The sequence below is a fragment of the Lissotriton vulgaris genome, chromosome 4_1 (assembly GCF_964263255.1).
Source record: "Lissotriton vulgaris chromosome 4_1, aLisVul1.2, whole genome shotgun sequence".
Lineage (NCBI taxonomy): Eukaryota > Metazoa > Chordata > Amphibia > Caudata > Salamandridae > Lissotriton > Lissotriton vulgaris.
The window spans coordinates 2,092,543,776-2,092,569,743 of NC_141691.1; the positions used below are offsets into that span (position 1 = coordinate 2,092,543,776).

General features: G+C 44.6%; 1 protein-coding gene across 1 annotated transcript in view; it reads right to left on the reverse strand.

Moving 5' to 3' along the window:
- The window catches only part of LOC147725107 (uncharacterized), a 352,179-nt gene that overhangs the window by 135,165 nt on the left and 191,046 nt on the right, over nt 1-25,968 (reverse strand). Inside the window, exons 7-8 of the mRNA XM_086918171.1 lie at nt 16,986-17,040; nt 16,378-16,410 (exon numbers count right to left, since the gene is read on the reverse strand). Coding sequence (XP_086774297.1) covers nt 16,378-16,410; nt 16,986-17,040 — 88 coding nt within the window. The remainder of the gene's footprint in view (nt 1-16,377; nt 16,411-16,985; nt 17,041-25,968) is intronic.

Here is a 25,968-nt window from a genome sequence, read left to right on the forward strand (position 1 = left end):
CAATTCCTGTTGAAATCCTGCGGGACATACGTGTCGCTTGTATAGGGATAAATCTTCTCAGCATAGTATCTGGCTAAGTCTTTTTTGAACTACTCCAATTTCGTGAAGAGAATTGAATCTTTAAATTGTTTATTATTTTTATTTGTCTCTTCTTGACTTGTTGTTAACATCGGGCATAACAAAACTACCTCTCCCATCATTCCCTTGAAGCTCCGCGACGCGATTACACGTTCTCGGGTCACATGACTGGAGTTACACGCACAGGGAATAAAGATGGTGCCGTCACTCCGCCGACTACCTCCTCGAGACGGTTCAGTTGATTGCCGGGAGTACCGACGGAGAGGTAAGTCGGCGGTGACCAAGTCGGGTCACATTACTTCAGAGCGCAAGCCCATTTAAGTAAGCGGGCAGGTCGGCAGCGAGGTTGTTTGAGGCTTTAGCTGACTGTTTAAATAATGAGAGCTTCCATTGTATCATAAGGGCCTAACCGAGTACATGAGTATACTAGGTCCAATTACCGCTCAGCTTAAGTTGACTGTTTAACAATGAGAGCCTCCATTGTATCACAAAGGCGCTACTCAGTAAATGAGAATATTAGATCTAATTACAGCGCAGCGTAACTACATTCATCAAAGAAGGAGGCAACACTACTACCTTCCCATGAAGCATTGATGAGGGATAATTGTCCTCTATATGTTTCTTCGCACAAAATACAAGGGTTCTGGTACATCTCGCCAGAGAGCTCTGTGGCATTCGATTTAAGAATTTGTTTACTGCCCCAACTAATACTACACAATAGCTAGAGTTATTAACACTAGGGACTCTATTAAACTTGCTAATTTCTCTAATTTCTCCAATTTTAACCACACACATTTTTTTCACATTTTTTGTTGCACTGCAAATCAGTGGTTATACATCATCTGATACCCTGATCTCACTCTACCTTGTTAACTTTGAGCCATTCGACATACACATCTAGTGCTCATGGGTGAACATATAAGTTACATGGTATGAGGAAGCCCAAATGATGACTCGGGCGGTATCGGACAGCTACTGATAGGTATCCTTATTTACCGAGGAGTATCCTTTTTCAATAACTACACCTTAAATATCCTCACACTGTATTTACTTTGCTGGTTCATGTCATATTTAGGTTTTTCCACTATAGACCCATGGGCACTTTTTGTCTGTTAAGTATCTTGTTGGGGTCTGAAAATATGCCCTAGGACCCTTCACTAGTGGTTTGTGTTTATGTTCCTGTTAATCCCTGCACCACTTGGCAGGCAGCTGAGGGTGCCTGGCACACAGTGCAGGGATTAATAGGGGTCACCCTTTGCCCCCAACTGGAGGCCGCAGGAAGAAGGGGGCCCTGCCAGGAGCCCCTAATGTCACTTTTCAACATGCTTTCCATCTCAGAAATCCGTACATGGAAAGCCTGTCTGGAATCGACATCGTAATCCCTAGGCCGGCCATTGGGCATACGGGCAGGCCTCAGACTGGCCGACGGGCTCTTTGAGCCCATCGAAATCCAGCCTGAATGACCTGCTGGGTTCACTTTCTACTGCATGCATTATAATGCGGCGGTCGAAACTGAATCTGAGGTGAGACTCGAAAAGCTGACTATCATCGTAATTAGGCTTGTGGTCTCTTTCCTGAGTTAACAGTACTAATCTTTTAATCTTTACTCTAGTTTTCTACATAGGGCAGCTAGGCCTGCTACGGTGAAAACAGGTTTTTGGGTCTGGTCACTATAGGAACATGCTAACATAATTGTTTTTTACAGGTTCTACTTTAAAAAATACTTTTTGTTGTAGAAGGTGTACATTGGGTGACTTACACATAAGACAAAGGTCAAAATGTACTAGTCAAAATGGGTTATTTTAGCCACTTAAGACAGTTTCTTCCTCAGAGCTGCCGGTCCTAATGGAGCTGAATATGAGGGCATCTCAAGAGGGTAAGATTAAGGGTAGGCAAAATGTTTAATTCCGCCAGCACAATTGGTAGAATATGGCGATTCTGTGTTACTGTTGTAACAGGGGGTTCTGGCCAAATTTCACCAAACGCCACATGGTGGAATTATTTTCCCACGAGGCTCCACAAATATAAGCTGGAATGAGATTTGGCGTCCCCAAGAGTCATTTTCTAAAGTGGGCGGTCACGAGAGGTCATGATGAGAGGGCTGCTTCTCGAGGTGCTTTGTTTGCTGCTCGAGCAGATTTTCTACTCGAACGGCGGCAAAATCAACTCAAATGGTAGTGTGTACTTTTTCACAACACGGTGCCGTTCACACTGGCTTTTCAGCACTGCATGTGCTACTGCGACTAAATTGTAGCACTACACACATATTTCCATACTTTGGCATTACTTTGTGGAATTTCACAGATTTTATTATTTAACTCTGCAGAGTGTAAGTCTGTGAATTCAACCCACCTCTTTGTTAAGGGGTTACCAGGTCGTACTGCAGGTTGACACTGCAGCAGTCATGCTACACAATGTTCATGAGCCATGTTTGCACTGTCACTTTAGTTGATGGCATAATAACTGCTGCAGTTCACAAATGGAATTTCAACTTTCAGGGCCTGAGTGCACTTTGTACACCAAATATTAGGGGCCTATAGGCATGTTAAATGTTCCAACAAGGAAAATGGTACATTTACCTATTTTCAGAGGGGTGATAAGGACCTTCACTACAGGTTACCAGGGGTAACATGCACAGACATATGGAGCCAACAAAAATATGGGGTCCAGTAAAAGGGGAGATATCTTGGTTGACATGCAAAAAAGGTGGATTTCGAAAACAGCAATCTTGCAAAAAGACAAGGCAGGGCTTCCACAATTACCTTTCCAGGCCATCATTTCTTCTTACTCTTTCATCAATTGTTACAAAATGGGGCTGCCATTTTAGCTGCAGGCCCTGGCAGCAGTAAAAGCCACTAATGTTCTTTTGAATAAATCTTTAAAATGTACCAATTCTGTCTACAATATCACTAACTCGTTTGATTCAGGCAACTCTATTTTCAAGACTATATGTCACATATATGCTGATAGCCTCGAGGAAGCAGAACACGGAAGTGGGCAATACATGATTTTTTGGCATAAAGAAAAGATAAAGTTCCAGTCTCTTAAGAACAGTTAATTTGGCTTCCAGTACAGGAGTCCAGTGTGTGGTTTGGAAAGCCGTGTATCGGTCTCGGCAGCATGTCTGTTGAATCAGTTCTGCTTTCAGCAACTCACCAGAACCTAACACTCAACTTAGAACTAATGTGACTCATTCTGAAATAGCACATAGAGAGTGCAGAGGGGACACTACGCAGTGTAGTCAGTGCATAGTTCTGGGATCAGCTCCCTCCAGACAACATGTAGTGAATGTTCACAATTTTAAAGTTAAACCTAAATAGTATTCCCTGAATTCTTCTGTAAGGTAGTTGCTATATAATTTTTAGTATGTATCTAGTTTAAGCGATGTTGCATTTAATGTTTGGTCAATGTATTTTACATTTTAGTTTATTATTGTCTGTACTATTGTTTGTAACTTAGAGCCATATGTAGGTAATTGCCAAATTCTTAATACCGAATTTTACCGATTCGGTATTAAGAATTCGGTATTTGTGATGTAGGTAAATGTTCGGTGAAAAACGCTGAATCGTTAATATTCCTTATTACTGAATCGGTAATACCGATTTAGTAATAAGGAATACCTACCCATTCATTCCTATGGGCTTGGAGGCCCATAGGAATGAATGTGAAGACATTCGGTGTTACCAAGTCCGTATTACCGAATCGGTAATACCGGGAGGTATTTTAAGGGTGCGTGGGTGTCCAAAGGACACCATGTTGCACCCCTGAAATGTGCATATGTGGCATTAATGAACGAATTCCTAAGGCCCAAAAGCACTCTTAAAAGTACTTCCTACATTGCATATAAGAAATCAGTGTAACTGATTCCTTAAATGCAAGGCCAATTAGGAATCATATTAAGGAATCAGTATTTACCTAAATACAGAATCTTTCCCTACATCACGAATGCCTAAATACCAGTCGGTAACGGTGAAATTTACCGAATTTCACCCTTACCGACCGGTATTTAGACCACCTACATATGGCCCTTTGTCCCTTGAGGCTGGATACTTTCATTGACTGAATGGTAACAAGTCTATAAATACATTAAAAGTAAATGAGTGTTTGCTATTGAACGCTTTAAACATCTGAGTAGACAGTGCAAATGATAAACAAGCTGTTCAAGTTGGAGAAAATATAGACCCCCTAGGGTTCACTCCACGTACCTCATGATCAACCCTCAGGACTAGACAAACCTGCAACCTGGGATTTTCATGTGTACTCAGTACTTGAGATCTAGCAGTTAAGCATCTTTTTGGCTGATTTGAGTTTGATCACCTTCACAGAAGAAACATTAAAGCCCAAACATACAAAGGACAACCAAACTGATATTCTGAAAACACTGGTGAAAGGTCCCAACAGCTACATTGACAGACTCCTTTCACAATGACATTGGCATAGCCTATTTACTCAACTCAATTCTCTGTTTTAAGATTAACAAGACAGACACTCACCCCTTCTCTTAAAAATGAGAGTAAGACTACTAATAAGTGGTTTAACAAAAACATAGATAAACTAAAAGCAAAGAGACTGCAGATAAGAGAGATGGTGGACAGCAAAAAGTGAGTGCAAAGCCTACACAACAAATTAGTGCAAGGCCACCCAGAAAAAGAAAATTATTTACACTTCCAGCTCAATCAGTCAAGCTTTAATCAAACAAAAAAATTATTTAAAAACATTTCTGGGGAATATTAAACCCACAACCACTAAAGAATTAAACTGTCAAATCCAGCCAACGTTTTGAAGACCTACAGATCTTCTTTAAGAAACCAATGTTAAAAAGTAGGTCAGACCGCAAGGATAAAGAAGAGACAGCCACTTTCCCCAGATACAAAGCTTTCATTCCCACTCCCTGGCATCCTAAACAACGAGTCTTAAGCTTTTGGTCAAAATCATAAACAAGATAAAACCCACAAACTTTAAGTGGAAATGTGCTCAGGTGCTGCAATTAAACTATATCCCTACTCTTGGCCTCCGTCCAGCTCAGAAATTAAAAAATAAAGTTAAAGGAAGCTATACTAACTCCACTAATAAAGTAATACATTACTGACTCATTAGAGCTATTAAAATACAGAGTATTTTCAAACTTCACTTTTAAACAAACACATGAGGTCAATAGTAAAGTACAGATTGCATTGAAACAAACAATTTATTAGAGTATAGACAATCAGATTTTATATACAGGAGGGACACTCAAACTGCAATCACATGCACTAAACAAAACATTCTGTCTCCCGTAAATGCAGGACAATCAGGCCCTTTTACCTTACCAGGCCTATCATAATATTCTGACACAGTAGATTACTCAATTCTTCTTAACCTATTGGGAAAATGTATTGAAGACAACACTTCATTGGTACAACTCATTCCTATCAGACCACAGCCAATGATAGAAAGTGAAATATTAGTTTGAATGAGTAATCACCCACCTCAAGGAATAATAACACTAACTTGTCCGGGATACGAGATTTGAGGGGCAACACTACCCACTTCTGTACTACTAAAAACAATCCCACAGTTTACTTTACTGCTAAGTTCTAACACTGAGAAACCCTTCATTCTGTCTACAGGGCATGTGTGCCCATCGAGAGACATGGCAATAGAAATGAGCAGTCTCCCTTCTCTAATCACTCAAAACACTCACTTTGAGTAGTTCCCTTCTTACTAGGCTTGTGCCAGCCTGGCTAGGGGAACAAAGGGTTCCTTTACCAAGTAATACCTTACACTTCTATTGTTTCTGCTCTGGGAGCAGGTTCTACTCCTTATTAATGCGGCACTGGCTGCGCAGCTGCTGCAGACCTAATGCAAACTAGCCTCCAGGGTCTTTATCCAGGGAAAGGGTCACTTTATAAAGTTACTTTTGCTAAATGTCTTTTAAAAAACTAACTTTAACTATAAATTGGACTTGAAATAAATAAGAGAAGTAGTTTATGAATTTCTATTTCAGTCATTTTCTGTAAAAAGTCACGGAGTCAAGTTTATAATATGTACTTTTACGTGTTCTAGGCTTCAACTATTGCCTTACCAGTTTAAATATGCAAATGTTCTACTTTACACAACCAAGCACCCTATTTTCAATCAGGTGTTTGTTAAGAACGACTACTCACCTGTAAGTGTCTCAAGCCTATGGGGGTTGGGGGGTTGCTGGTTCCAGTACATCAAGGAGGGGGGTCTGTCGAAGTGCTAGGTTTTCAGATTTCTTGCGAAGATGGGGAGCGATGTTCTCTGTCTTAGGTGGAGCGGAAGGTCGTTCCAGGCTCTGGCCATGCGGAAGGAGAAGGAGCGGCATCCCGATCTGGTATTTCTGGTGCGGGGTACGACGGCATAGGAGAGCTGGGCTGATCGTAGGGTCCTTTGGGGTCCGTGGAATTTGAGTCGGCTGTTCAGGTATGCTGCTCTGGTGTCTTGGAGGGCCTTGTGAGTGTGGGTTAGCATCTTGAAGGTGACTCTAGCTTCGATGGGGAGCCAGTGGAGTGTGCGCAGGTGCTGGGAGATGTGGCAGTGTCTTGGCAGGTTGAGGACCAGTCTTGCGGCGGCGTTTTGGATGTTCTGTAGCTTGCGGGTGAGGTTTTTGTTTATTCCGGCATAGAGTGCATTTCTGTAGTCGAGTCTGCTGGTGACCAGTGCATGAGTGACAGTCTTTCTGTGTTTGATGGGGATCCATTTGAAGGTCTTATGTTGGAGACGGAGGGTGTGGAAGGAGGAGAAAGAGACGGAGTTGATATGGCGGTCCATTTTGAGCTCTGAGTCCAGGATGATTCCCAGGTTACCTGACTGGTCCGTGGGGTTGAGTGGGCTTCCGAGGTCTGGGGGTCCACCAGGTGTCGATCCAGTTTGGGGTTTGGGTCCATGATGAGTACTTCCGTTTTGTTGGTGTTTAGTTGTAGACAGCTGTTTTTTATCTATTTGGTAACGGCTTCCATGCCTTCTCGAAAGTTGTGTCTGGCGGTGTTGGGTTTGTTGGATAGGGGGAGGATGAGTTGGGTGTCTGCGTATGACACAATCTTTAGTACGTAGGTTCATGGGGGCGAGCGGAGCCATGTAGACGTTGAAGAGCGTGGGGCTGAGGGAGGACCCCTGGGGGACTCCGCAGGTGGTAGGTGTATGGTCTGAGAGGAAAGGGGGGACTCTGACTCGCTGCATTCTGCCGGAGAAGAAGGAGCGGATCCAGTCGAGGGCCTTGTCTTGGATCCCTGCATCGTGGATTCTGATATTAGGGTGCGGTGAGAGACTGTGTCGAACGCCGCTGAGAGGTCGAGGAAGATGAGGGCTGCTGTTTCTCCTTTGTCCAGTAAGGTACGGATGTCATCTGCTGCGGTGAGGAGGGGTGTTTCCGTACTGTGGTTTTTTATGAAGCCGTATTGGGAGGAGTCGAGGATTTTGTGCTCTTCGATAAATGTGGCGAGTTGGCTGTTGATGGCTTTCTCGAGACTTTCGCTGGGAACAGGAGCAGAGAGATGGGTTTGTCGTTTTTGAGGTTGGTGAGGTCCACCAAAGGTATTTTCAGGAGGGGGTTGATCTTGGCATGCTTCCAGTCGTCAAAGAACAAGGCGGTTGCCAGGGAGCGGTTGATGGTGTGGCAGAGCATGGGTGCGATAGTGTTGGCGGCTTTGTTGAAAATGTGGTGGGGGCAGGCGCCCTTGTGGGCCAGGTGTGAATTGAGTTCGTCTTCAGTGTGTCTTCGGTGGTGAGGGCTGTCCAGTTGACGATCGCTGGTCTCAGGTTGTCGGGGGTGTTTGGTGAGGGTTCAGTGTGTTGGTTGTCTTCGTCAAAGTTGTCGTAGATGCTCTTGATTTTGTGGTGGAAAAAGGTGCTGGGTTTGTCGCAGAGGTCTTGTGAGGGAGGGATGTTGGTGGACTCGGTGGTGGGTTGGGCGAACTCCTTGATGATGTTGAAGAGTTCTTTGCTGTTGTGTGCATGGGTGTAGATTCGGCCTTCAATCACTTTTTTCCTCATTTTTCTGATGAGTTGGTGGCGGGTGCTGGTGGCGGCTCTGAAGTTGTTGTGGGCTTCTGTGGATTTGGTGTTTCTCCAGGCCTTTTCAAGGCAGCCGCAAGTGCGTTGGACTCTCAAAGTTTGGTGGTGAAACATCTAGCTTTCTCGGCGTGGGTGTTGTCGTTTTTATTGAGGGGGGCTATGGTGTTGGCACTGTCAGAGATCCATCTGTGCAGGGTTCGGGCTGCGGTGTTGGGGTCGTCATTTTCCGCAATAGTTGTGGTGGAGTTGCTGAGTGATGAGGTTAGCTGGTCGCCAGTTATTCTGGTACAGTTTCTCTGTGGAAGCAGGTGCTGGTGTCTGTGGATTATGGGTGTTCTGAAGGTGAAGTGGACGCATCGATGGTAAGTTCATGGGAGTAACCATCCTGGACATCTTGTATCCTTGGGGAGTGGCAATGGCGGTGTCCGATCCTGAGGTGGTGTTGTTCAAGGTTTCGGTAAAGAATGCTACGAACGGGGTGGTGCTGTCAAGGAGGTCCCAGTTTTCGGTGGCGTGTTTGTGGAGGGATCGAACGTTGAGGAGGGTGCATTGCAGGGTCTTTGGTTTGGTTGTGTTCTTGCAGGCAGGTTACGCTGGGTCAGTGTTCTTGGCGGTACTGCAGGTGTGCCAGCAGTGGTGACAGCTGAAGGGTCCGTGGGTGTTGGCTGGTGATGCTAGGTTGCAGTTGTTGTTGCGGCCTGGGTTGAGAGCGTGGAGTGCTGCTGGTTCGCAGCGTTGGCAGTGCAGAGATCCATCGTTCCTGGCGCTGGTCGCAGTCGGGTCACAGACGGACGAAGATGGGCTTGCCTTTGGCGCGGCGCGGCCACCATTAAGTAAGGGTCCGGCAGGGCTGGGCAGCTGTGAGGTGGGAGCAGGGAGGAGAGCTGGATTGGGCCGGTTAGACTGGTCCTACTGGGGGGGAGGGGCCGCAGGGGCAGCAGCGATGGGGAAAAACAGGCTGAAAAAGGCAGAAGAAAAAAGGCAAAAAGAGAGAGAAGCGTGCAAATAAGGCAGCAAAAGTGCAAGAAAGTTTGGAGGAAAGACACAAAGGACACAGAAGGAGAGTGAAAGGGGGAGATTGAGATGAGGGTAAAAAACAAGTGAAAAATGAAGGAAAGACACAGAAGGGGAGTGAAGGGGCAGCTTGAAATGAGGGGAAAACAACAGAAAATGGAGGAAAGACCCAGAAGGAGAGTGAAGAGGGGAGATAGAAGTGAGGGAAAAACGAGTGGAAAAAAAAAATCGAGCGAAAGAATGGAGACAGAGGCCCACTGAACCACCAGGGATGAGGCGCGGGTGAAACCTGTGGGTGGAGGAGGGCCTCAAACACCAACACTTAGGATGATTCAGTCAAGATACACATGGAAACGTGAAGCTGTGTTTTAAAGCCCACTGTGTTGATCTTAATATGTGGCCTGGTCAGTCAGTCGGTATTCTTTATTGTTTCAGCATAAGGCCATACAATAGCACACATACATTTAACACACTGAAATTAAGTACATCCATAATAATGTTCTGCATAAATTTCAATTCAATAGGCATGTACCATTCCAACTAAAATAATTTGACAGTAGTATCAGCCCCCGTGACTATGCCCAGAGGTGGGTCCTGGTTTGCCACCTGGCCGGTTTTCTACAGTTAGTACTGGTATTTTAATGTCCCAGCTGGTACAACAATTACAAAAATATCCCAGAGTTAGTATTTCCCACCCTATCAGTGCATACAGCAAGCAGAAAATATAAGAAGAAAGCAATTTGAAGCATGCTTTAGAGTTCTTTGACTGATAAGTAAAGTAAACAAAGAATCGAAAGCCATATAACAAATTAATAAAGATGAGTTCTTGTGACGTATCACTTTGCCGATTGTTAAAATACGGACCTAATCACCTATATATTTATTTTGGAGAGGCAGCAACCCTAAGGGAGTTCCATGCTCACTGTCACTGTGCCACTGGAACAAAGTTACACCCTATTGATGAGCCCAAAACAGAGCAAAACCTGTCTTGGGTTGCTTGTGATCTAGAAAAGGGAGGACCTGGCCTGAACAATTGGGTTAGACTATCCTATTTAAGCAGGGTTAAGAGTGAGTAGTGTATGTCTGGGTTATAACTGAGGTGACGTGCTGTGCAAAATAATGCTTTACTGAGATGCGGCCTGAGTAATTACCAGTGTGCTGAGGTTAATTCAAGTATTAACATAGATTATGTGCATCATTCTACTGACTATGGTGTTTGATTGGATGTGCCTGGAGAATGCCAGTAGAGTTGTAGTGCCTAGTGAGATGACTAGAGAGATACTACTACAGAGTCGCACATCTGCATTCAAGCAAGGAGTAGGGTGAAGATAAAATTGCTTAAACGTACATAACATCATTATGTATCGTTGGATGAGCTTGGGTTCCAAATATGTCTCTAATTGAAATTTTGGTGCTGTGCTTAATTACAGGAGGGCTGCACTTGTCAGTGTATATGATAGTGTGGCTACCATTCAGTGGCATGACATGGAGATTTCGGGATTCCAGTTTCAAGCAGATGTTTTGAGGCTTCACTGAGAGGGAAGTCCAGAGGCTTGTTGCTTCATCAGACAAAGATTGAATGAATGCATAGCTTCTTATAGGAATAACAGTAAGTAAAAGTGATGTTAGAACTGACAACCTTGGTGCTGACTTTTGACTTCACACCTCCTGTTTTGCTGAATTTGTTTTGTTGGCTTTATGATGGATTAATGTTCTTCTTGGAGAGGGATGAGTTTTGTCTAGTGGAAGTTTTGACTCATCATAAGGTAGCGTAGAGGGTTAATATGCAAGGTATAGACTAGAACTCATCATTTCCCCCCAGTCTTTCATTATCCTAATGTTGCAAAAAAGCCTAATTTGGTTAGAAATCAATTGTTATTGTTAAAGAGACATGTGCTACATCTTAAATTCTGAGTTTGCGCTTCTCTAGACCAAACCCTCTTAAATCATACTGCCTACCAGTATGGATGACGTGTGACTCATAAACCTTTTAGTCTTCTGTCTTTTGTAATGGTTCCTATACACTGATTTACAGATGTTTGATTGATTGTCTCTATGTAATGTCTGTCTGATGTAAAGTGCTGACACCCTACATTGGTATGATTGGAGCAATAAAACAAATCAAATACATCTGAGAGAGAGTGGTTATGGAGAGTTGAGGGGCACTGGTAGAGGGTGGTATTGAGGGAATTCATGGCAAAAGTGGTCATTGGGGGACACCAAAAAACATTGTCGCACAGGGTGCAATCAGCACTAAAGCTGGCCCTGATACCATACAATTTCCATAGTGAAAGTTCAGCAGATTTGACCTGCTACATTTTATGAAGGTTGAGCTATTATATGCAACTGATAATTATTAGATGTGTTAAATAAAATAAAACTCAAACTTATGGACAGTTTGTAAACAGGGATTTACACATCGGTCCGATTTAACGGACCTACACCTAATCATGCTCTATTGGTTTAGGTGGCTTCTGTGAAGAGTGATGAAGAATATTATATCCTTTGCTGTACATTATAAGGATATTGCAAGTCACCTCCGGCTTCCATGACTTCATAAATAAACTTCTCCTTTACTTGCAATCTCCTTACAATGTACAACAGGGGTTACTTTATCCCATATATTACCTGTACATCTATCTCTCAAATACCCTCATTGCATCACCTCACCAATCACTGGGTCCTATAACATGATAACTGCACCGTGGTGGTTACCAAAACATTCCAATATATGCTGAACACGAAATCAATACCATTCTAACAAACAAAAACTACAGAGTGTTACCTGCAATCCATATGGGAAAGCATGTCCTTGCGCAACATAGGAATAGTACGCATTTTGCTATTGCCAATACTTGCAAATTAGTATGTGACCCAATTCTAGGTACTCTGAGGTGACCTTATTACTTGTTGGTGAACATCTTTATTGCAAATCCAGCTTTCCTCGCCACAGTCCTTACACAGTTATGTAAACTGGCTTGCGGCAAGCTCTCTGTACATCTATATAACGGAGAAAAACAGTCTTATACCTTTGCATAGTGAGACAGATGTATCTTATGCAGTTTAGATAACTTTACAAACAAAACATGGCTGCTGTCAAAGCGGTGGGGGTACCAAATAGCAACACATTGTTTAGGGGCACATGTGACATTGTGGTGTGAACTTTAAAACAAACTGTAAGTGAAGTGATTTCTTCTCAGTGGTGGGCATTTTTAGCATGTCAAAATAATATTTCTCAACCTATCAAACAACTTTCCATTTATTATAACTATTACAAAAAAGTAGTTTCAGGACTACTTTTCTAAAGTTACTTAAAATCAGCCCTTTAGTAGCCTTTCCTGATTCATCAGCTTTTGACAGCCCGAGCCAAGCAGCCTCAATGAGCTGTGAGGAGTGATGGGCTGAGACGAAGAATACAAGAGGAGATCTGCAGCAGCAGATGCCGGAGCAGAAAGAGGGCTGCATAGACAACTGGTCTTCAATGGGGAAAAGGCAGTTGAGACAGAAACCAGTCCTTTCCATTTCCTGCACCCCCAGTTGGGAGCCTTTTTAATTAGGGGAGGGGCTGGTAAGAGAAAGGAGGTGAAAGTTAGTCACACCGTTGAGTAGGCTTAGCCAGACTTGAACCTCAAGGAGAGATTGTCTCCATTTTGGACTTTTGAAAAACAGTGCTTGCTGGGACTAAGATATGCCACATTTACAGTGAAGTGGTCATCTCAGAGGGAAGCACCCTGTACACCATTCGCCAGCGCAGCAACAACTGTCAGCTTTCGACGCCGAGCGACAACCAAGGCCTGATCTCATGCCGACACTGCTGCTGCACCTTCACCCACCTTCGGACCCCAGCAGCAGCCCCCAGCCTACTGGATGTCATTACACACGAACCACTGAACTGCATCCTCCTCAATCTAAGCTCCATACACAGGCATGCCACAGAAGTCTGGGACCTCTTCAATCCTTCTTGCCAGGCCAGAAACCTAAATAAATATGAAGAGCTGTCCAGCAGCTCAGATTCCTGCATTCAAGCTAGACCACTGGAACACCCTCTATGCTGGGATAAAAAAAGAACTTGCCAGAAGGTTGCAAAGCATTTAGAACTTAAAGACAAAAATCACTCGAACTATCCCACTTTGCACTCATATCACCCGACATCTGACGGAGTCCACTTGCTCCCCATACACAAATAGCACAATTGAAACTCCTCAACAACACTTTCATGGTACAACACTACATTGACCCAGCATAGCTCACCAACCACATCTGCTTTCACTAATCTTCCAGGTACCTCCATTCATCCAGAAAACCTGATCAGGAGGTTAAATCTTCTCCTGAATGGCTCCTAATGCATATAATAAACTTCCACTTCACAAAAGATCCTCTTTCTTAATATCCCAAGAAGCTAAAGACATGCCTTTCTTAGAAATCCCACTAAACATTAGGTTTGATTAGGCTCACACCTGCTTAGTACCAGAACACCCTGCTGAATGATGCTTCTCCCTAAGAATCTGCATAACAGAACATAGCGCTTTCATCAGGCAGGTTGGTCCAGGTCCTTCAGAGATCTTTTCATCCTAAGGTTTTGAAGTTCAAGGTTTCAAAATATGTAAAGATGTTGGTTAGAGTATACTTAGGGAGAGTACAGCCAAGGGTCTCTTCATATGGTGTACAGCAGTTCAGTGTTAAGACTAACTACAGTAGAAGCCACCAGCAGAGGCCATGACAGGTTCAATTATAATTGATCAGCTGGAAAGCTGCAGGAAAGATCTCATATAGCTGGTTGCATTGAGTGCATGAGGCACTGCAGCCCCTCCCACTCCCCTTGTGTCTGGTATTGCCCTTCCTCTTTCCCTATCTGTTTAATAATGTCTGCCACCCCGCAATTCTGCCCTCGGGCAGTGTTCTAAAGCCCACAAGACTCCTAAGACTCAGCAGCTGCTCTTGGGCACCATTCCTTCCCCCTTATTTTTTATGCAGTTTAATACACAAACACCAAAGAAAGTTATTATTGGAACGCTTTACAAAGACTCATTCATTATTGGAGCTCTTTCAGTTACTTTACACAAGAATACATACATTTTTGGTAAGCACAGAGAGATTAAGTGATTTAACCAGAATCACATGGTGCTGACCCAAAACCGAGACTCGAATCCTGTTTCCAAGCTTTTGCCAGGCCTAAACCTTCCTTTTTAAGAATATAAGTAACCCCAAACAAAGCGTAGGGTGCAGTGTATTTAAAAGTGGGACATGTGTTTTTAAAGTTTTACATGTCCTGATAGTGAAAAACATCTAAATTAATTTCACCACTGTAATTGATACCTCTCCCAAAAGATAATATTGGGTTATCTCAATGCATTTAATAAGTGATAACTATTGTTTGGTAACAGGTAGAGATGGCATATTTATACTTAACTGAATGGTAATTTAAACCCTCCTTTAATGGTGAAGTTGTGTTTTAAGTGACAATACTTAAAATGTCACTTTTGGAAAGATGGAATTTTCTTCTACTAACCATTTGGAGCTTGTAGCCTGTATCCTGGGTCACATGACTAGGTGTAGTTGGAAGTTGGCCTTTGTGCATTCCCCCAGACAGTATAACAAAGGGGGACCAGATGTTGGCAGGATGGGCCATCCTGTCAGGATGAGAGTGGCTGAAGCTTTCCCTGCTCCAATTACATTTCAGAGTGACTGCCTAAATATACTCACAGAGAATTTCACACTACTTATGGCCACCCTGATCCCTTGGAGACAGGGCAGGGGAAAGAAGGAAATTCCAGAACCAGATGGGGAAGTTTAAACGTTTATGTCACGTCAAAGCTACCGCCAGGTATAAAAATTGGACACTCAGACTAACTTTTCAGTACACTCCTGGACTTGTGGATACTAAAGAATAAAGACTACTGCCAGAGCACTGCTGTGCTGCATTAGGCTAGCCACGCTGTCTAAGAAGAAAGACCCAGGCAACCTGAGTGACTCTAACAGTAAGTTAGCTGACCTGTCAGAGATACAGGGACACAACAAGTTCCAGAGACCTCCCTGCAATGGCCCAGCTGACCTGTTGCAACTGGGCCAGCCTGGACCTACAGCTGAAACTGCCTGAGCTCTGTTGGCCTCTGCTAGATTGAGTACCTGATCCCCAAGAGGTTCCAGGTCTGGGGATTTTGGTTGACATTGAAGTGCACTCCCCTAAGAAAATGGAGCAGTCAGCATTCGTGGTGAAATTGTGGTTTTGGTTAACATTGAAGTGCACTCCCCTAAAGAAAATGGAGCAGTCAGCGTTTGTGGTGAGATTTTGCCAACTACGGCGACCATCAGTGCAAAGTATGGAGTAACCCGACTCTTTGTGCTATATCGATACAAGTAATGACTGGTGACACGAGATATGCACTTCACACTACAGCAACGACCACCCCTCGTGCCTGTCAACATAAAGCTTCAGCAACAACAATCCGCGATGCCCGACAAGATCTTCACCCTAACTTGATAACCATCCATGACACCTGAACTGTTCTTCATCTGTGACACTCTCCCTGCTCCTCATGCCTCCTCTACCGTGAACTGGACTCTTTCCACCAGACTTTAAGAAGGTAACATTTTCAGCTAGACTAACCAAATTCCTCTACCCAGCCCATACTCCATCCTGGTCAGCTTAAACTAGTGACTTTCCTCTGGTTTAGCATGGTCAGATGACCACGACTTGCTTTTTTTCTTTTATGCATCTTACTTAGCAAATATATGAAATTGGTTATCTCTGATTCTCCTGATTGAATATTTTTCTTTTTGGTCTCATTTTAATTATAACATTTTACTCTAGATTTCTCAAATGTGTGGGATTATTATTGTGTTGTATTTTCACTTTATTACTGCTTATTTGCCACACAGATATTTTACACATTGCCTCTAAGTTTAGTCTGACCATTTTTGTACCAAGGTACCAGAGGGTTATGGAGAGATTCATCTGGTGATTCACCCTGACAAGGATTGTAGTTATTGCTTGGGAGGATTTACCATCCCCCTCAAAGAGTACCCCAATTTTAGGATACAACTCTATGTTAAATAGAAAATGTTTTTACATTATCTCAATATGAATCATATAGACATTGCTCTCCTTTTAAGAGACACATCTGTCACTGGAAGAGCCTTTCAAACATAAGAAATATTGGGTAGGAATCGTTCCAGGTGAGAGCAGTAGGATGTACATTCCAGTAGTGATTTAATTATCTCCTATAGCTCTGGGGTAGCTGGGGGTGGTAAATAAAGATGATGACTTACTTGATATCTCCCTGACTGCCAATACTCCGGTTCCTGAAAAACAAAATACAGTAATTACAAGAGAGAAAAGACAGAGAAAAATGAGATATAGAATAGACTACAGAGAGAAACCAGTTTAGTAGGTTGGAGGAAAAGGAAGGGGAATGGCGCGCTGGAGAAAATGATGCAGAGAAATAACGCAGAGTCGAGAGGAAGAGGAGCCAAGCAAAGAAGATGGAGTCTTGCAGCATCCACCCAGGGCAAAACAGACACCCCTGTGATAGGAAGCCATACCACCTGCCGAAAAGCCTCCTGTGGACGACGTTCTCTAGAGAGGCCCTCAGAACTGCCACTCTCCAGGATAATCACGGCTTGCTCACATTAGTGAGCCTACATAGGGTTGAAGGGTGCAGGGCTGGAAAACAGTACATATATAATGCAGGATATCAAATGAAGATCAAACCACACCAATTAGGAGGAAAGGGGAACTAGGACCTCTATAGCAAATTATAAGGGAACAGAATAAAGTAAAGCCTCTATAAGGAAAAGGAGAACAGATTAATACCAGTAACAGATGTTAAATCAAAGATAGACTCAGCGAAGAAAAGTAGGGAAATGCCACAACATACTCATCTGTGCCTCTGCTTCTTTTTCTCAAAGAAATCTGAACTGTAGACAAGCATTCTAGGGGAGACAAAGAGATGGAATCAAAGGGGGGGAAAGAATGAATCAATGAAATGGCTTTAACATAGCACATGGCTACCCGGGAGCATCCCAGCGCTGACACCGTAACTAGAAGAACAGACAACTTAGTTGAAAAGCCAAGTTTTTAACTGTTTTCGGAAGGTGAGGTGCTTGGATTCCCTACAAAGATCCAGCAGAAGGGTTTTACAAAGTCTGTCGGCATTATATAAGAAAAGCCATCCGCCACTTCTGGCCTTCTTGATCCTAGGGACCACTGCTAGGTGGAGCTCATCAAAGCAAAGTTACCTATTTGTCCTGTAGGGGAAAATCAAGGCTTTATTGTTGGGAGGTCCGCTCTTTTCCAGAGACTTATGGGCAACGCAGAGGGCCTTAAAGTTAATTCTCTGTTGCACCTGGAGCCAATGGAGGGAGCATAACACGAACCTTGCTGAACAACAATTGGGGGTCCCTGTCAGCAGTCTTGCTGCACATTTTTGTACAACCTGCAGTTTCACAATCACTAATTTCGGTGCCCCTAGGCAAAGGGCATTGCCATAGTCTATGCTTGAAAGAAATATTGCCAGGATCAACAGTTTTTTGCTTCTAAGCAAGCCATAACATGAGGCAGACATCTTCCTAGCCTGTACTTTAAAAGTAAGGTTTTAGTCCAGCCAGATTCCCAGACTTTTTATCTCTGTTTTGAGGCTGGCTTGGCCCATACTAGCCAGCCACATAGTGCTTGCTTTAAAGTTTAGAGGGTTACCGAGAATCATAAGCTCAGTTTTTACGCCATTAAGTTTTAGGTGAGACAGACTCATCCACTTAGCAACTTCCTTGAGGCAGGAGTGGAGACTGGTCGGGATAATTCAATGCTACAACCAGTTACTATATGATTTCCGAAGGAGGACACAATATCCGCCAATGGGCCATATAGACATGAAAAAGAGTGGGACTCAAGGATGAACCCTGAGGAGCTCCACACTGTAAAGGAATATGATTTGAGGTGGTGTCAACTTAAAAAACCTGGAAGAATCATTCTTCAAGGAAAGATTGTAGCCATAGTAGGGCTGTGCCATTCACTCCTGCACTCCTGAGGCAGTGAACCAAGATAGGGTGGTTCACCGTATCGAAGGCCGTGCTCAAGTCAAAGAGGATTATAGCTGATGACCCTCCTGAGTCAAGTTTGGGAGAGGTGGGGCACAGCCGCGGACGGCAGTGGAAGTACCTGCAACGAATTTCGTTGAGTGCACTACATCCCCAAATGCGATGCAGTGTGCGCAACAAAATTCATTTTATTTATTTAAATGTTTACTTACCTGTAAAACTCCGTAATCCATACATTACAACCCCCCCACCCTGCCCCTCCCCCTCCCCACGTCACCGCCCAGCAGGTAATCCCACTGCTTACCGTGGCTGGTGGAGCAAATGATTGGATTCTAGGAACGCGGAGAGTGTATGGTTCACGTATTTCTCCGCCATCTTGATGATTCCAGGGAGAAGCTAGATGGGGCGATTGGTACCCAAGTCGCCTCGATCCAAATTGTTTTTTTTTAACAGCGCTTTTACCATAGCCTTTTTCCAATTAGGGGGCGAACCCATGGACAGTAAAGCATTAATCAGACAAGTGGCAAAGGGGGCAATTCTTGGTGCAACCAGTTTCAGGACTATTCGAGGTGCAGGGTCTAGTGGCGACCCACTTTTTACTGATGACAAGATGGCTAGGAAGGATTCCTGTGTCATCGAGGTAAAGGTATCCAATTGATTTTTGGTTTTATGCCCATCCCCATATGTATCCTCGAATGAAGTGTGGCTGCCTTTTTGGGGGAGATGCTTGAGGATGTTTTGTACTTTGGTAGCAAAGTATTCCGCATGTTCATTGCAACAGACACCTGAGGGGTCCGATACACCAGGAGGGCCAGGAACTTTGAGTAGCTTTTTGGCAATGAGGAAGGTTTCTCTAGTGAAATTAGCGGCTGACGCGATTGTTTCCTCATAATAGGTGGCTTGTGGAAAGAAGAACAAACAACACTAGCCGCATCAACAGGGAAAACAATAGAGAGTTTTGGTGTTAATATTTTCAGGCCAATCCTAAAAACAAATCATTAAGAATTTCAATAATGACGTGGAAAGAACACTCCAATTAGACATATTGTTATATCTCAGAGGGGGGGTGCCTGCACAAGGTGTCAGAAGTGTGAAACTGGAGTCTGAACAAATATGGGGACTGTTACCCACAGGGTGTCTGAAGTTCAACAAAAACTTGAATTGGAATTGCAATATTATATCACACATTAACAAAATAGCCAAAACAGTTACATAAGGTGTCTGAAACACAGTGAAATTCGCCACTTGAATAGCAGAATGCAAAGGTCTAGTGCTAATGGTCCCACTATTTCATTACAGGAGATCACCCAGGATGAAGATCCCAAAGCAATTTCAGTTAGTCCCCTTACTGGTAGGGAAAGTTCACGCTGCATAATAATATGCCATTAACACTGGCACAACCCACCATAAGCAAATCAAGGTAATCAATTTGGAGAGATTCACAAAAGGAGGAGGAAGCACACTGCCTGGCATATCAACACACAATATGTCCAGAGGTAGTGTGGTAAATATAGTGCATGATAACACTCACTTCAGCTGAAAGTCTTTAGTATTTACCATTGTTGCTACAGCTCATGCTGTGTAACTCTAGACATGCATTTCAGGATTATTGTTCTTCAGTAGAGAGTCTCAAGTGAAATTTAGGGTTGATGGAAATGATGCTCACCTGCAAGTATTCTCCAGACTGGTATCACAGAGATCGCTGAGCTCGAGGATGATCCCCTGCATGACCACAACGCAGGATGTGGTGATCCCTCTCCGGATACTAAAGAGGCTGCCACCTCCACCACCCTCGTTTGCTCTGCGCCCACCTGTTGCTAAGACAATGGGTGCCCTCCACACCTGTGGGACTACTTATGCCTTGACTGCTGTGACATGGATTGCTCCGTCGGTGCTGGTTGCTGGGTCGTCACATCAAAAAGTTCCAGCCAGTTGCACGTCAAATCTGGGTCTCTGATGAAAGGAGTCTTGCCTTCTGTCTGCACCCTCAAGTGCATGAGGAACATCAGGGCAGTGGGCATACTCCATTTCCGGAGTCTCTTCCTCACGGCAGTGACTGAGGCCCTCAAGATCTGACCCTGAAGATGAAATCCAGATAGAAGGAGTCCTTGGCATTCTCTACAATGAAGGAACACTTGCTGCATGTCTGCTGAAGAAGAAAGTACCTGTAGTTGGAATACATCAAACTGGTGATTACCGGTCGGGGAGTCCAGGCAGGGGCGGCCTGGCAGGTACACTGTGTGCATGTTCCAGCTCATCCTCTAGATACGCCCTCCTGAGCCACGACCTCCTGCAGTCAGTCCTCCAGGAAGCCAAACTTGCACTCCTCCTCCACTCTCTCTGCCAATCCAACAATTTGAGTATTGTTGTGGCATGCCTTACCCTCCTGATCATCAAGCTTGGCCTCCAATCAGTGAGTGCGTGCATCCAGGTTGTTGAGGTGGCGATCCATGTTTATCATTTTAACAACAGGGTCTGGACAAAGATCCTATTGTATGAGGACCATTTGAACAGTTATGGAGTGAATACTGCCCTCCAATTACTCACTAGAAATGTCTATCATTGCTATAATGCTGCAATGCTTCACCACCTCAGGTGTCCAGCTTGATCCCCTCTTGTGGGGCCCCTGCTGAGGCGTCATCTTTTAGTCTCTGGCAGTGTCCCATCATGAGGTCCTATGGGTGTCCAGTAGATCGTGGGTGCCGGCCCAAAGCATGCAGGAGGGAGAGGCAAACTTGTACAAGCCAATGCAGGTCCCGGGCAGCGAACACTAGTAGTCTCAAGTAGGGGTGTCACACACACTGAGCGCTCCTGTAGGCCACCATAGTGTTCTCCAAGTGAAGAGGTGCTCTCTAGGCTGCCAACCATATGCAGCTCTGGGCATATTCATTAACTTACAAGCACCTTGGGGATGGCAAAGGGCCTCCTAGACTCATCTTCTGCCTCCCTCAAGCAACACCCCAAAGAACAGTCACCTCCGGCACACTACCTCACAATATGCCTCTAGTCTGCCAAGGGCCCCAGGCAGCAGTCCATGCAGCTATGCTAAACAATACTGGAGAATAGGAGGGAGCAGAGCATTAGTGTCCTCCCTCTGGCAACACAACGTTGCTTGTCAGTGTTTCTGACTAAGCAGTCCCAGGGGTCCCTTAGTGTGCATTGCAGGAGCCGCAGATGTCTGGAGTGCCACCCCAGCTCAGTGCACAGTGTCCCTCGAGGGAGTGGCTGGCAAGAACCCTCACCTATGCACCAATGAGTTATCCTTTGACCTAATGCACCTGCAAGGGGTCATTTCAGGAGAATCCGAGGGAACCTGTGACTGCTGAATCTCCACGGCAGTCAGCACTGGGGACTTGTTTGTCAAAATCTTGCCTGGGGACAGTGCGGTGCATTGCGTTGTGAGGAGCCTCTAGTTGTGAAGTTTTCAGACAGGAGAGATTTCTACATTTTGACTACCATACATGATGAAAGCACTGAACAGGTGACTGTTTGGGTCAGGTTGCTGAAGCGCGGAACCTGTGTGCATTTTAGACTATAATAGGCACATGGGTTGTGTTGACAGAGTAGATCAGAGGTTGGAACCGTATGCTGCTCTACGTAAGGCTTACATTTGGTACAAGAAATTGGCTCCATATTTTCACTTGGCAACCTGTAATGCTTTTGTTGTGTTCCAGGAATCTTGTCGTCAGTCAAAGATGAATTTTGTAAAGTTTCAGGAGTCTGTTTTAGGCAGCCTTGTTTTAGTGGAACAGGCAAGTGTTCCTAAAGTTGGAGTGGTGGAGGATGTTGCCAGATTGAAAGACCGCCACTTTCGTGACCAAATTCCTCCTACCTCCTCAAAAGACTTTCCCAGTCGGAGATGTAGAGTCTGTTGGCGAAGAGGTTTGCAGAAAGGAGGTTCGTATGTACAGCCAGACTGTCCTTCTAACCCTGGGATGTGCGTACCTGCTTGTTTTAGAATGTACCACACGCAAAATAATTTTTGTGAGCATCCATGATTGGTAAAGTGAACTGCCTGGCCTCTATTCTTTAATACTTTTTGTTCAGTTTCAAAGTTGGCATTTGTGTAGTGTATTTAGTTTTAGTTGTTGTGTTAGTAGATTTGTATCAATTTGCAATTTGTTTGTGTTTTTTTATTTATATTAAAAAAATTCTTAAATATGATGTTGGTTTGCGTGTAGTGGTGATTGTCTGGCGGTGTGCGTGGTCTGGCGCTTGGCTGGCGGTGTGTGCGGACTGGTGCTTGGCTGGCGGTGTGTGTGGCCTGGTGCTTGGCTGGCGGTGTGCGTGGTCTTGCGCTTGCTTGGTGGTGTGTTTGGATTGGTGCTTGGCTGGTGGTGTGCCTGGACTGGTGCTTGGCTGGTGGTGTGCATGGAGTGGCGCTTGCCTGGTGGTGTGTTTGGATTGGTGCTTGTCTGGTGGTGTGCCTGGACTGGTGCTCGGCTGGCGGTGTGCGTGGTCTGGTGCTTGGCTGGTGGTGTGCATGGACTGGTGTGCGTGGACTGGTGCTTGGCTGGTGGTGTGTTTGGACTGCTGCTTGGCTGGCGGTGTGTGTGGCCTGGTGCTTTACTGGCAGTGTGCGTGGTCTTGCGCTTTCTTGGTGGTGTGTTTGGATTGGTGCTTGGGTGGTGGTGTGCCTGGACTGGTGCTTGGCTGGTGGTGTGCGTGGAGTGGCGCTTGCCTGGTGGTGTGTTTGGATTGGTACTTGGCTTGTGGTGTGCCTGGACTGGTGCTTGGCTGGCGGTGTGCGTCGAGTGGTGTTGACTGGCGGCGTGCGTCGAGTGGAGCTTGACTGGCGGTGTGCGTGGACTGGCATTTGCCGAGTGGTGTGCGTGGACTTGCGTTTCGCTGGTGGTGCGTGTGGACTGGTGCTTGGCTGGTGGTGTGCGTGGACTGCTGCTTGGCTGGCGGTGTGCGTGGACTGGTGCTCAGCTGGGGGTGTGTGAGTAGTGACTTAATGCTGGTCACTACACACAGAGCTACCTGAGTGCCACTCCATGCAATCCATGAGTTTGTGTAGTTGCTGTGTCAGAAATGTGGGCGTGTGGGCCCTTGAATGGCGCTGTCTGCTGTTGGAAGTGTTGTAATGTGATGGGTCCGCGGCTGGCGGTGTGAATGTTTTATATGTGTCACACGTATGAAAGGTGTATGAATGGCCTGTAAATAAGTTGGTGCCTTGTCGTGGCTTTACAGCTCACGAGCTGTGAGTAAATGGTTCAGTTTCTCGTCCTTTCAATTATTAACGGTGCATTTCATTTTTTGTGAAATCACTTGCTAGTACAATTGTATATACTGAACCATCACTTACCCTCATGCCAAATCCAACCAGTATGTGTGTGTGTTTGAGGACTTGATGGCTGTATAGTAATTGTTTTTTTTTTTAAACAGGGTGCACCTTGTCCCTTTTTTGTGAATGTTGTGATGTGTTGCTTTCGTGCCTGGTGGTGTGAATGGTCTTCTGTGTATCAAGTATGAAAGGTGTGTGAATGGCCTGTAAAGAGGTTGGTGCCTTGAAGTGGCTTAACAGCTCACGAGCTGCGAGTCATTGGTTCAGATTTTTTGTCCATGTAATTGTCAGAGCATTTCATTTTTGTGAAATCTCTTGTGAATAAAATGTTATATACTGAACCATCACTCGCCCTCGTGCCAAATCCAACCAGTATGTGTGTGTGTTTGAGGAATAGGTGACTGTGCAGGAATCTTTGTCTTTTCAGTCTCTGCCAAGGTGTACATTCCACCTACAAATAACCTACCAATTGGAGATATTGTTGAAAACCCATGGGAGTACATGGTGATGTCACTCTGGTGAAATCTAACAAGTTATTTTATCCACAATTTCCTGCAAAGCTCACAATGTTTGTCATATTTTCCTTGCAATATTGTGCCAAAATTGTCACGCTGCAGAACTAAACAACTACATTTGTCAAAAACTATCTGATTTTTCTAGGGGGTCACATGGATTTTTCACTCCCTGCTTGCTGGCCATCTAGGGAAATCTACCAAACCCACACATTTCTGGAAAGTAGACACCCGGGGGCTTCCAAGGAGGTATGGCTTGTGTGGATCCTCCAACGTTCCTTTACCCAGAATCTCTTGCAAACCTCAATTTTAGCTGAAAAAATCTGTTTTTTCACACATTTTTGTGTGGGAAAGCGTGGCATCACTGGGCTCACACAAATTTCCACCCACCCAGCGTTTCCCCAGGTCTCCCAAAACATATGGTACCTCACTTGCGTGGGTGGGTCAAGAACCGGCAACAGGCAAGGGGCCAAAACCTAATGAGGCAACATCAAAATTACCTATCACAAACCAACCTGGTTTTGCAAGGGGGTTCCCATGAGTTTTTGTCCCGGGGCTCGGCGGCCCTCTAGGGACACCTACCTAACCCACACATTTCTGGAAAGTAGACACCCGGGGAGTCCAGCGAGGTATGGCTTTTTTGGGTCCCTCATCATTCTCCTACCCAGAATCCACTGCAAACCTCAAATTTCGCAGGAAAATTCACTTTTTTTCTCACATTTCTGTGTGGTAAAGTTGTGGAATCTGCATGGATCCTCAAATTTCCTTTCACCCAGCGTTCTGCCAGGTCTCCCGATGAAAATGGTACCTCACTTGCGTGGGTAGGCATAGTGGCTGCAACAGGAAAAGGCCCAAATCGTACAGTGGAGACTTAAAAATTACCTGGGGGACCCCTCCAAGGGAATCCACAAACCCTGGGAACCTTCAGAATCCCCATGATGTTGGAAGAAAAGGATGCAAAATTGGCGTGGATACCTTATGTGGTCAAAACGTTACAGGGGTCTAAGCACGCACAACCCCAAATAGCCAAAAAAAGCCTTAGCACAGGAGGGGAAAAGGCCTAGCAGCGAAGGGGTTAAAAACGCTGCTGTTCTCACAAGTGTAGTTTGACATCTGTGTGATACCCCCTCACTTACATTAACACCAAGACGCTGTTGCATTTGTGCGCTTTACAAATGTATATCTTATCCTATTTGCATATGACACTCAGCTGTTGCTGACCCATGGCAATAATATGTCTGATCCCAGGTTTAAATGTTCTGCTTACATTATAGCAGTAATGGTGTTACTTAAGACCAATCTACTTCAATGCAACCCTTAAAAATCTAAGGTTTTATTGTTTGGTGCCAATACACTGTCGGGATAGATAGGGGTGTGGCCAGCAAACAATACCTATCTGCCCCTGCTACAGAGGTGGCTAAGGTGTTATTGATACACACTTTTCCTTTGAAGCCCAATTTACATCTGTGGTTGAAACCTTTTGCTGGATTCTGAGGATGTTAAAGGAATATTTAAACATTCTCCCTTGGGGTGCACAGAAGTTCAGGCTCAAATTCTTTCTCGACTGTATTAAACAAAAATCCTGTGCCTAGAGTTTCAGGCAATTTAATTAATTGCCTTCTATTTAGGCTTCCCAAGCATGTCCCTTTGTCTCATTACAAGAGTCAATTACATTGGCTGCAAGTTCAAAAGAGGATTAGCTTTAAAGCACTGACGGTGGCTCATGCTACCTACTATAAGAATGGACCAAAATATTTGTCTAACAGGATGGTGGATTATTGTCCTACAAGAACCTTACAGTCTAAGTCAGCACGGCTTAATCAATCAAAAGAGGTGGGGTGGCTCATCCTACTTGGTTCTGGCTGCTAAATACCGGAATGAGCTCCCTCTTTGTCTTAGATGCATCCCTGAGAAGACTGCCTTCTACAAGCTCTGGAAAATGCATTTGTTTAAGATGTAGACTTGAGTAATCTACGCTCTGGTCATCTGCCCCAGCGCCTCGACAATCTAGTAGTGTCTGTTGTG